Source organism: Mytilus edulis, chromosome 7, assembly GCF_963676685.1.
Source record: "Mytilus edulis chromosome 7, xbMytEdul2.2, whole genome shotgun sequence".
NCBI lineage: Eukaryota > Metazoa > Mollusca > Bivalvia > Mytilida > Mytilidae > Mytilus > Mytilus edulis.
Genome location: NC_092350.1, coordinates 87,239,176 through 87,251,712, shown reverse-complemented (window position 1 = coordinate 87,251,712; position 12,537 = coordinate 87,239,176). Strand labels below are relative to the sequence as shown.

General features: G+C 32.2%; 2 protein-coding genes across 3 annotated transcripts in view; both read left to right on the top strand.

Annotated features, from left to right (window-relative positions):
* Positions 1-10,327, top strand: part of LOC139482710 (uncharacterized) — a 384,200-nt gene extending 373,873 nt beyond the window's left edge. For both annotated transcript variants that reach the window (XM_071266777.1, XM_071266776.1), the window contains exons 14-19: positions 3,452-3,609; positions 4,002-5,234; positions 6,123-6,200; positions 8,051-8,131; positions 9,160-9,640; positions 10,196-10,327. In XM_071266777.1, coding sequence (XP_071122878.1) covers positions 3,452-3,609; positions 4,002-5,234; positions 6,123-6,200; positions 8,051-8,131; positions 9,160-9,640; positions 10,196-10,227 — 2,063 coding nt within the window. In that variant the 3' untranslated portion in view covers positions 10,228-10,327. The remainder of the gene's footprint in view (positions 1-3,451; positions 3,610-4,001; positions 5,235-6,122; positions 6,201-8,050; positions 8,132-9,159; positions 9,641-10,195) is intronic.
* Positions 1-12,537, top strand: part of LOC139483476 (RUN domain-containing protein 1-like) — a 393,318-nt gene that overhangs the window by 118,815 nt on the left and 261,966 nt on the right. The gene's annotated exons all lie outside the window — the stretch shown is intronic.

Sequence of the window (12,537 nt, the reverse complement as noted above, 5' to 3'; positions counted from 1 at the left end):
AAGTATTATGTTCTATCAGAATTTTTGAAATCCCAAAACCTTTATCCTTGGATAAATAACATTAAAATCTTTTACTTAAAGTTAAATTGCAGTATTATCATTTATAAATTAGTTCAAAAGACAATAATTTTCAAAAACAACTTAGTTAAAATGCTATTTCAAGAAAAAATAGTTGTTATAATTCTGATTTAAACTTAAACTTATTTGAGCCATTGTCTGCATAAAATGTATTTATTTCTATATTAGCTTCTTCAATGGTTAATATTTCAAGTTTTTTGTCAAACAATAAGAAATAAAAGCAACAGTACAGAAGTTTGTATCAATACACAAAAGTACACAGCTTAGGGTTAATACACTGAACTAAAATAAGTGTAGTATTATGTAAGGATATTAAATAAACCAGGCGTACTCATTTGCATATTACGCCTATTTTTTTGTGAACCAGGCGTACTCATTTAAATATTACGCCTTATATTACGCCTGGTTTACGCCTTAGTTACGCCTAATTTACGCCTGGTATACGCCTGGTTGACGCCTGGACATGCATTCAGTAAACACTGCAATGCCGCCAGGATAAAGTATGATTTTTACGCCTGGTTTCCGTGTCATATACGGGCGTCACAGTTCGTACAGGCATTGCTCCTGAAATGTCCATTTTTAGCAATTATTTGTTTGTATTGTTTGTTTAATATCTTGAAATAAAAAAGTAAATGTCATAAATAATTAAGTAATGGAAAAGTTGTGTTCTTAATGACGATTTGACCTAATCTTGCATTTTTTTCTTTATTGTGGTATTGTTTGATAAATTGTCTTCTAACCTTTAAACACAGGGAGGAATTAAGTGTAGGCAGCAAGATAAGATCAACAAACAGATCAACTTGATGGAAATCGTCACATTACTCCTTGTTGGAATAATTACTCTGAATTCATTTTTAGATATTTTCCTGACAACTCTAATAGTTTAGAAAACATTAGAAATATGATCAGCTGGATGAGATGGTGACATTTAATAAACAACTTATGAATGCAACTCTCTGAGATCAACATGAAAGTGAAAAAGTGTGAAATTTAGCAGACTCCTTGTTGAATTTATTGCCTTTAAATTAGAGTTTTATTTTACAAATGTTTATCATTATGCAGATTATTTCTAAACCTCCTATAGATTATTTAAAACAGTAAACGGTAAAACAAGATCATTGATACCAGTTGTACAATATAATTATTTCATTGATTGATTGAATTATTGATTAATTGGTGTTAAACACCTCTTTCAGCACTATGTCTGTTTTGTTGTGGTCGGTTTGTACCTGCGTCGCCAAAGATGGAAGCAGATCTAGTAATGGCTCGACCCTGTCTGTTCGTAAGAAATATATCACAGAGTTGTCTTAGCTTCTGTAAAAGGGAGTGATTTGATATTTTGTCTGCAGCTTGGTAGTGTTAAGTTGTAGCGAGTAAGCCTTTTTTGTCGAGTCTGCAACTTCTGTTGCAGAGAGCACGACACAGGGATAGTGATCTGGTGGCTGCGATGGCGTTAACTAACTACTTTAAAACTTTATATTTTAGAAGGTGGAAGACTTGGATGCTCATACTTTGTATATAGATGCCTTATGTTATGAAGTTTCCGTCTGTCATATGTCCCTTGTCCTTGACCTCATATGCATGGTTCAGTGACTTCTTGAAATTTCTCTCTTAATTATTATGTATATAAGGATAACAATATGTAGTACATGCATGTTATAAATTAAGGAATGTATCTCCCTCATGTAAAGCTCTGATTCCTTTCACAGATTTGGCTTTACTTTTTTGACCTTGTGGATTATAACTCTTTATCTTTTATATATGCTTTGGATTTCAAATATTTTCGCCATGAGCATCACTGAAGAGACATGTATTGTCGAAATGCACATGTGGTGCAGGAAAATTGGTACTGTTAATGTTATTACTACCAATGTCATTACAAGGTCCTCATGCCCGTTAGACAGTTTTCATCTGACTTCGGCCTCATTTCATGGACCATTGAATAAGATTAGGTTCCCTGGTATCAGATACTTTAAGCAATAAGTCTTTTATAATTGGTGTATAGAATAAGTGTAAGGTGTATATTTCCAACTGGCAGGTGACATCTGACCTTGACTTCATTTTCATGGTTGAGTGGTAATTTTAAGGTTTTTTTTGTACTATATGCAATATGTCAATTTTATTTGTTGTATGGAAATACTGAAGCTGCACACCAAATATAGATTATCATTCCCTTAAAAAAAAGCCAAGAAAACTTTGAAAAATGTCATTGTACAATGAGTGTTGTAAAATGATAAACTGTTAGCAAACAGGACGTGGATACACAACAGATATAACAAGAGTGAACACGCTGAAATGTCTCGCAGGTTCATTGATTTTATGTTCATCGTCCTAAATATCTGAATACATAGTTTTACTACAGGTATCACATTAACTCAACATAATTAAAGAACATGAAGCCAAAGTCAGATAAAATAAACCAAAATACATATGCACCTAACAATCATTGGATACACAAAATATAGTTGATTTGTTGCTTATAGTTTCTTAGAAACAAACTTGAAAATTAGGTCAAGATCAAATAAAACCTTTTACCAACAAATGCCATAGATATTGCTTATTAGGTTTTCTCAGAGTAAGATGTTAAAACTCTTAATTCATGACTTATTTATGAATTAAATATTTTCGAGTGCTGTAAACCATTGAACTGGGATTTTTTTTGTGTGAATTTAAGGGCTGACTGAGAATTTCCTCAATTTTGATAAATTAAGAAATAATTAAGGTTCCAATTCCATCAGCCTAAGTTGACTTTAGATGAAATTGTCTATTAAGTTAGTGCCTTTTGGATATACAGCTTTGAACGTGTTGAGGTCTTATACATTTGGCTTTCGAATCTTTGAATTTGAGCATTCCTTATGAAGGTTAATCATGTTTATATAGAAAAGCGCCTCATACGCACAAGATTAGTAAGACAGACTCAAACAAAATTAAGACATTTTCAGACAAATAGAGACAGTATACATAACTTGTTTCCCATGATAGAACAATGCACTTAAATTACATCCGGAATAATTTCTTTGGCAATGATTTTGATGATACAGTAAAATAGAAACAGTAAATAAAAAGGTCAATAATCAATTAATAGTAGAAAATGATTGACACAGTCCATTATAAAAGCCGAAAATAAAATGTTATTTTTAAGCCAGACAACTTGTTATCTTGTAAGAACTATTTTTTTGTGAATTCGTTCCTCCATTGCTGGTATCTGCTATAATTTGAAAATGTTGAAAAGTGACCTTTAGCTGTTTATCTTCTTGTCTGTTGATCTTTGGTGAATTGCTGTCTCATTATCCATCATACCACATTTATGACATTAAACTTGAATGAATGGTGATATGAATTCTTTATACATGTTATACACATTTCTTTGTAGATTTATTCCAATTATGGATGGATTCAATACACTGTTACAGTAGATTGGAAGAGGACAGAAATAAATCTGATGTCAACAAGAGAACATCAGATGATCTTGATCCACCGATAGTTATTGTTGGTACTTGGAAAGATGCCTTGATCTGTGATGTAGAAGAGGTATTGGAAATTACAAATGTTGTCAGATGTTTGTATAAAAAAGAAGATGTGGTATGTTTGCCAATGAGACAACTCTCCAAAAGAGACCAAATGACACAGAAATTAACAACTATAGATCACTGTACGGCCTTCAACAATGAGAAAAGCCCATACAGCAAAGTGTTTATTTGTACAGATACCTGTTTTACTGTTTCACCAGACCAACACATATGACATACATTGACAATATATAAATGCAAGCTTTATCACATTGTAAGGTTAAAAGTGTTTATAGGAAAAGCAATCCATTTTAATAGTTTATATATTAAGATCTTTCAACAATTTCTGAAATATGATATCGTACAATAAACCCATCATGCATGTACGAAGATAAGAGGATTATTTTTTTTTAGATTGATGATGCATGCAAAGAAAATATTTTAAAGTATACAGAGAATATCTCAGACGATGAATTAGGACATATCAGGCAAGAATACTTCATTTCCAATACAAAAGATGATCCCAGTGTATTCCAGCAAATACGAGAAAACATCCTACATTTAGCAAGAACAATGAGAACATGGAATACAGATTATCCTTTAAAATTTATTCAGCTTGAAAACCGACTTCAAGAAAAGAAGAAGGTGTTACCTATTATTTCCTTTCAAGAAATTCAGAATATTGCTATTGATACACCTCAGCCACTTAATGATGAAGAACTTAGATTGTTCCTGGAATTTCACCATGAGATCAGAGCCTTAGTTTATTTCAATGATCTTCCTTCTTATATTATTTTAGACACACAGTGGTTGTCTGATGTTTTTAGATGTATTGTCACAGCCAAAAAATTTAGTGCTATTAGTATAAGAAATAAAAACAAATGGAAAGAATTGTATAGTAGAGGCAAATTGCATAGCGAGGTTTTAGACGACATATTTAGAAAAAGTGAAAGCATTTTTTCCAAACACAAGGATCATATCCTGAATGTAATGGAGAAATTTGATATCATTATACGTCCTAACACATCGGAAACTCAAAGAGATGCTGGTGATGACAAACCTCTCTATTATCTACCTTGTATGATTAAATCAGAACCCGAATGTGATATATATAAAATGTTTAATGTGACGGAAAACATATGTACTAAGTCTACCTGGTTGTGTTATGTGTTTAGGTTTCTACCACCTCATTTAATGAATCATTTAATTGCGTCACTGTGCAGGAAATATAACGTTGCAGAAGTTGTCACTAAGGAACAGAAAAGACAAATTACTCTTTTCAGAAGCTCAGCTGTCTTTGAGTTACAGAAAACGACAAAATTGAGAAAATTACTTATTATGAAAGGTCCAAATATTATTCAAATTCAGATTTGGCAGTTTGGGAAGCAAGTCACTGTTGATAGAGGTTTGTTCAAATACATTGCAGACTTTGTGACAGAGGAAATAAGCAAGTTAATAAGTACAAGATTCAAGATGTCCAATGTAAGATTTGAGTTGAAGTGGGAATGTGGCCAAACAAAACCGGAGTGTGTGACAGGATCATTTGATTTAAGTGAAGATCAGGAAAACATATATTATTGTAAGACATGTACTACTATACACACCTTCACTGGTGAATGGTTAGATCTACAACATAAAACATCTGATGTAAGTTAAAGATTTATTCATATTTTACATGTTATATGTATTCTATATAGAAAATGTGTAATTATATTGTACACTGGTTACTATCTTTCAGTCCTTCAATCTACCTATATCCTATGAAAGTTTTCCTTGCTTTTCTCCTGGGTACTAAAGTTATAGTTATTGAGTGATAAAAATATTATTTGCACTTTAACAGGTCAGTGTGTTACTGTTTGTTATTTAAGAAATAATTCATAGGGGCTTGAATTTATACTAATTTTACCACGGGTTAATTGGCTCTTTATGCTGAATATTTTACAGTGAGAGTGAAATATCAGCATAAAGGGCAAACCCGTGGTAAAGTCAGTATAAAAGCAAGCCCCCATGAATTATTTCTATTCTAATAGGACGAATATGGCCATTCATTTTGATGGAGGCGCTCTCGGTGAAGGAAAAAATGCCATTCCCATAAATAACGCACTATTAAGACGTTACAGAACAGAGCAAATGGAACTAGTGGCATGCTTTAACTATTACAATAACGTATTTAGATAGGTTTGAATGATCTTAAATGATAGCTTAATAACTTGCATGTCACAAAAAAAACATATGACGTGGGAGTACAATCGGAACCGCCCGAACAATATATTCATATTTTACCACGGGTGTGTACTCAACATGCTCAAAGCGTATAATGGACGTCATGTTAGATTTCGATATATATGGGTTAAGTAAATTCTATATTGGGTTAAAGCTTTGCTCTCACCACATAAAATTTATGATTTAATTATATATTTTCATTAATAATTCATAGATTTAAGTAGAGTGATGTTTTAATTAAATATAAGGTAGTAGTGGTCAACCGATAGTGGTTATTAACTTTTGTTTAAAACATATTTTTTATTGTCACAGAGTTCTGAAAATGTTCCCAGATCTAATCTTCAAATCGAAAGCTCAAGTCAAACCCAAACTACAGTTCAATCCACCAAGGTAACAATCTATTATTTTATTGTATAGCATATTTGTATAACTAGTAGTAAGTATTACATAAAGTGCAATGTCAATTACTTATTTTACTTAAAACAAATTCTTGAGAAAATATCATGCATTCATCAAATCGAGCAATTGTCTTTGGATTGACACTATATGCTTTGTAATAGTTTATTCCATCAAAATGCAAACTATTGAGACAATTCATGTTATAAAATCATGATACTCTTAACTGAGCATTTTACACATTTTAGCATTTTAGCATTACTGACCGAGTAGGCTATTTCTATGATTTTGCGACTTTTACCTTCGTCCCTGAATGTAAAAAAAAACCAAACATTTCCTTGAGTTGTATGAAACTTATAGGAATAAAATTGGGATGGAAATGGGGAATGTGCCAAAGAGACAACAACCCGACCATAGAGCAGACAACAGCAGAAGGTCACCAACAGGTCTTCAATGCAACGAGAAATTCTCGCACCCGGAGACGTCCTTCAACTGGCCCCTAAACAAATATATACTGGTTCAGTGATAATGAACCCCATACTAAACTCCAAATTGTACACTAATTTCCAGTTTTATGAGGTAACTCATCTCTGAAGAGAAATCTAACTTGTTTTACTAATATGCATACATAGCCATAAGACATACTTGCATGCTTGGCTATGTCGATTATTCAACCTATCTTTATCTTAAGACATACGTGCATGCTTGGCTATGTCGATTATTCAACCTATCTTTATCTTAAGACATACGTGCATGCTTGGCTATGTCGATTATTCAACCTATCTTTATCTTAAGACATACGTGCATGCTTGGCTATGTCGATTATTCAACCTATCTTTATCTTAAGACATACGTGCATGCTTTGCTATGTCGATTATTCAACCTATCTTTATCTTAAGACATACGTGCAATCTTGGCTATGTCGATTATTCAACCTATCTTTATCTTAAGACATACTTGCATGCTTGGCTATGTCGATTATTCAACCTATCTTTATCTTAAGACATACGTGCATGCTTGGCTATGTCGATTGTTCAACCTATATTTATCTTAATACATACGTGCATGCTTGGCTATGTCGATTATTCAACCTATCTTTATCTTAAGACATACTTGCATGCTTGGCTATGTCGATTATTCAACCTATCTTTATCTTAAGACATACTTGCATGCTTGGCTATGTCGATTGTTCAACCTATCTTTATCTTAAGACATACTTGCATGCTTGGCTATGTCCATTATTCAACCTATCTTTATCTTAAGACATACTTGCATGCTTGGCTATGTTGATTATTCAACCTATCTTTATCTTAAGACATACTTGCATGCTTGGCTATGTCGATTGTTCAACCTATCTTTATCTTAAGACATACTTGCATGCTTGGCTATGTCCATTATTCAACCTATCTTTATCTTAAGACATACGTGCAATCTTGGCTATGTCGATTATTCAACCTATCTTTATCTTAAGACATACGTGCAATCTTGGCTATGTCGATTATTCAACCTATCTTTATCTTAAGACATACGTGCAATCTTGGCTATGTCGATTATTCAATCTATCTTTATCTTAAGACATACGTGCAATCTTGGCTATGTCGATTATTCAACCTATCTTTATCTTAAGACATACTTGCATGCTTGGCTATGTCGATTATTCAACCTATCTTTATCTTAAGACATACTTGCATGCTTGGCTATGTCGATTATTCAACCTATCTTTATCAAAATAGATTAAAAGAATAGGTGCCACCTACATTGACAAATTGTCTGCGTAAACTTTTCATGAATATTACCAACTAATTTCTATTGAAAATGAATGACATACATTTTTTTGTTTTGAGGTACGTGTCCGTGTCCAAGCTGGTGAGAGGGAGTTTTCAAATGTCAATGAAAGGGCAACAGGAACAGCCATTTCGACAGGGGTATGTAACACCACATTGTATTTTCGTGCTATATTCATTTCCTAAAAATCGAAATGATAAAACAGGAGAAGTTCATTTTTCCATTCAATATCATAGTAAATTAAAGATTGAACAATGACCATGATGACTAGATATATACATGATAAATAAAAGAAGAAAAAAATTGTTAAAAAAATAAAATTTAAGTGTTCTTTTATCGATGGTTAAAGTTGAACAAATGTTGACTTCCACAAAAAATAATGTGAATTAATTTAAGAATGTAAATTCAAACGCTTGAAATAGAATTGTTGAATTCTTACATGTCTATAAAACCAGGTTCAATCCACCATTTTCTACATTTGAAAATGCCTGTACCAAGTCAGGAATATTACAGTTGTTGTCCATTTGTTTTTGATATGTTTTGTCATTTGATTTTGCCATTTGATTATGGACTTTACGATTGAATTTTCCTCGGAGTTAAGTATTTTTGTGATTTTACTTTTTTTTTCATCAACACAAATCCTTTTTCTCATTAAATAATGGCATTATTTTCTGTTCAACATTTGCCTTTGTGGAACCTTTGATAGTCATCATACTGCTGTTAGTTAAGTTGAAGCAATCATATTATCATGAATGTTTTGAATTGTTAGACCAGATGCTAAAAAATATCAATAAATGATACATGTGTTTAATTATTATGGTTTTCCTATGTAAGAAAAAAAACATAAATTTGACACTGTTTCCTTATCATTGATACCAAAACAAACTATTTCTGAAATATTATCGGCAAGATTTTGTCAATAATTATTTTGAAACTTTAATCACAGATTTCTCCAATTGAGTAAAAGTTAGTTTCGGCTTTGGTGCCAGCTCCTTAGTTTTACTGATTTATATAAACTGTTTATGTTTTTGTTTTCTTGCTAAAACTTCTGTGAGTACTTGACCAAGTTAACTTTCAATTGATTCAACCAAAACTTATGTGAAGTTTTATTGTAGATTATCTTGTTCGTGTTTTACATCACAATTCTTAACTTTTATATTTTTTCCAGTTCACAGAAGAGGAAATTAATTTTACAAAGATGGGAATGATAGCATTGAATATTTTTGCTGATGTTTTATATGATCTATTAAAACCAGATAAACCACATCTACGTCCAAGGTGTGATTGCGATATAACATACTTATACAGTGAACACAGGAAACTTAATAAACATGTTCCAAGTAATTCAAACCACCGACAATATCCTCATGGGCCATGGGGAGGGTGTTGGCAAGATTTTAAAAATACGGACATAGCTATTGGAGATGATATTGAGCGCATAAGACTTACGAGAAACGAATTACAACATTATCAGCTATTTAAACTTGACGAAATGCGTTTCAATGAATTAAGTAATATATCAAGTGACCTTTTAAAAAGATTTGATCGACATAACACACCAACAAAGCTGTATACAGATCGTCTGATGGAAATTCTGGCTAAATCTATTTCTAAAGAGGAAGTGAAATCAATTGAAAATAAAATATCAGGTACGGTACATATGTTTTTAACCGTTTTGTTTTTTGTATTTCTTAGCCTTTTTCGTTTTTCCTGTAATGTAATGTTTAATATTCATTAATATAATCTGGGCTATTTTTGTGATTTCCTAGAAATGACAATGACCATTACTAGACTTGTTTGTAAAAGAATAAGGTTAAATGAAGACTTGTTTGTATTAAAATATAAGTGCATGCAGACTTAACAATTTATTAAAGTTGAGATTTGCTAAGACCCTGTTGCGATATATTTTATGCGTTCCGTTACCTGATGAGTAGTCATTCTAACTTCGCCTACTGATTTTGCCATTGATAAATATTTGAAGTATAATTTGAAACAGTTATAACAAGGGTAACTCAGGAATATAAATATTATCATGTTTAGTCTTCTTTAAACCGACAGTAAAAAATGGAGCACCTATTAAATGACATACCAATTGCACTTTGGTAAATTATTCTTGTCCTAATCAGTAAATGTGCATTATGCAAATGCCACTGGACATTAAATAACAACAATCGTTCAATTAGTAGCTTATAATTTTATTTCAGGGATGACGATTGAAGTTGAAATTGAGTACTAAATCAAAGTTCAACCACAATAGAGAAACATATCATAAGAAGAACACAGTCTACCAAAGTAACAGATTTGAAGTCGATCATCTATAATAGAAACATAAATCTATCAAATTCAGTTTGAAACTATCTATTCATAAAACTATAGACAGCAAGATGAAGAATGTGAACCAAGTGGAAAATATTGGACTAATGTTAAAGATTTGACCAATATGTGACTGTATAATTACTGTTTTTTTTTTCAAAAATATTCACATGCAGCAAATACTGTAATATTAATATTGCTTATAACAAACTACTCATATAATTATTCTTACAGTGAAATCAAGAAAACTTGTGCCGTGAGAAACATAAGACAAAACAGGAAATCATTTTCTCTTTGTTTTTCATGAGAAAGATATAAGAAATATTTGTCCATAAGGTATCAGGTGTTGATGCTATATATATTATTCACAGCTTTATTATCTAGGCACCCCTTTATGGCTGGAATATTGGTTTGTTATGTGTTTATCCCAGATTGTTTTTACATATATCCACCGTCTTATTTCATTCATAATAAAAGGAAAATTAAAAAAAATATAGGTAGTTGTTTGATAGTCTTAATAATTCAATGTATTGCTTGAAATATTTGCCATTTTTTTTAATTTTTTTTTTTAATTTTTTTTACCAAAATGAAAACAAGCAATAAACCATGAAGAGACAAATCTATTGCAATGTGTGCGTGTTGACCTTTTGAGTTTAAGTTTATGATAACACATATGATATTACACAGATACTTTTAATCGGTTGGACCTCTTTTTACATTAAGATGGATATAGTGAACTGTGTTTTTCAAATGATGTTCGTTGTTGTTTGCAGAAGAAAAAGCAATCGACTTTTTCAGACATTGTCTGAATATTGAGTTAAATAAAGGCAACAGTAGTATACCGCTGTTCGAAAGTCATAAATTAATTGAGAAAAAAAACAAATCCGGTGTTACAAACTTAAACTGAAGGAAACACATCATATATAACAGAACTACGACACAACAGAAACACAACACTAAAATGTAACACACACTGAAACGAACTATAATATAACAATTGCCAAAGTATGCAATCAGAATTAACCAGTATAAGACAATGTCTGGTCATCATGTGCTTGGCACGGCTGGTAATCTACACACGAAGAACATTTGGTTCTGCAATGAAAACCGTGAGAGGATTTTCCGGTTGTGCTTGAGTGGAGTAATTGTCACCGCTTCAAAAGGTATGTACATTTCTAAATCTCAATGGGTATGAATGTTGTTTTTGGCGGCGTGTACGCTGTCCGGTGTTGGTAGACGTGTTGGTAGACGTCTTAATAATTCCAAAAACTACATTTTTTCATTAAGTCATGCGTGAGGGGATCGGTTCTGATTGAGGACATCGTGAATGCGTGAGGGGAAGGACAAATATTTTTTTTAATCTTTGGCTTTGTGACTTTTGTTGACTCAATAAATGTGATCAATGCTGATTAAAAAGCACAGATTTATCCTTATAATTTACTTTGGTACTGCCATGAAATTACGGATTTTTTGTGTAATTAAAATTTACTGTTACAAAATGATAGAAATTATTATAAATTAAGGAATGTATCTCTCTCATGCAAGCTCTGATTCCTTTCACGGATTTGGCTATACTATTTGGACCTTTTGGATTATAGTTCTTCATCTTTTGTATAAGCTTTGGATTTCAAATATTTTGGCCACGAGCATCACTGAAGAGACATGTATTGTCGAAATGCGCATCTGGTGCAAGAAAATTAGTACCGTTAATTTTATTACTACCACTGGGTCGATGCCTCTGCTGGTGGACTATTAGTCCCCGAGGGTATCACCACCCCAGTAGCCAGTACTTCGGTACTGGCATGAAAATACGGATTTTTTGTGTTATTAAAATTTACTGTTACAAAATGATACAAATTATTATAAATTAAGGAATGTATCTCCCTCATGCAAAGCTCTGATTCCTTTCACGGATTTGGCTATACTATTTGGACCTTTTGGATTATAGCTCTTCATCTTTTATATAAGCTTTGGATTTCAAATATTTTGGCCACGAGCATCACTGAAGAGACATATTTTGTCGAAATGCGCATCTGGTGCAAGAACATTAGTACCGTTAATTTTATTACTACCACTGGGTCGATGCCTCTGCTGGTGGACTATTAGTCCCCGCGGGTATCACCACCCCAGTAGCCAGTACTTCGGTACTGGCATGAAAATACGGATTTTTTGTGTTATTAAAATTTACTGTTACAAAATGATAGAAATTATTATAAATTAAGGAATGTATCTC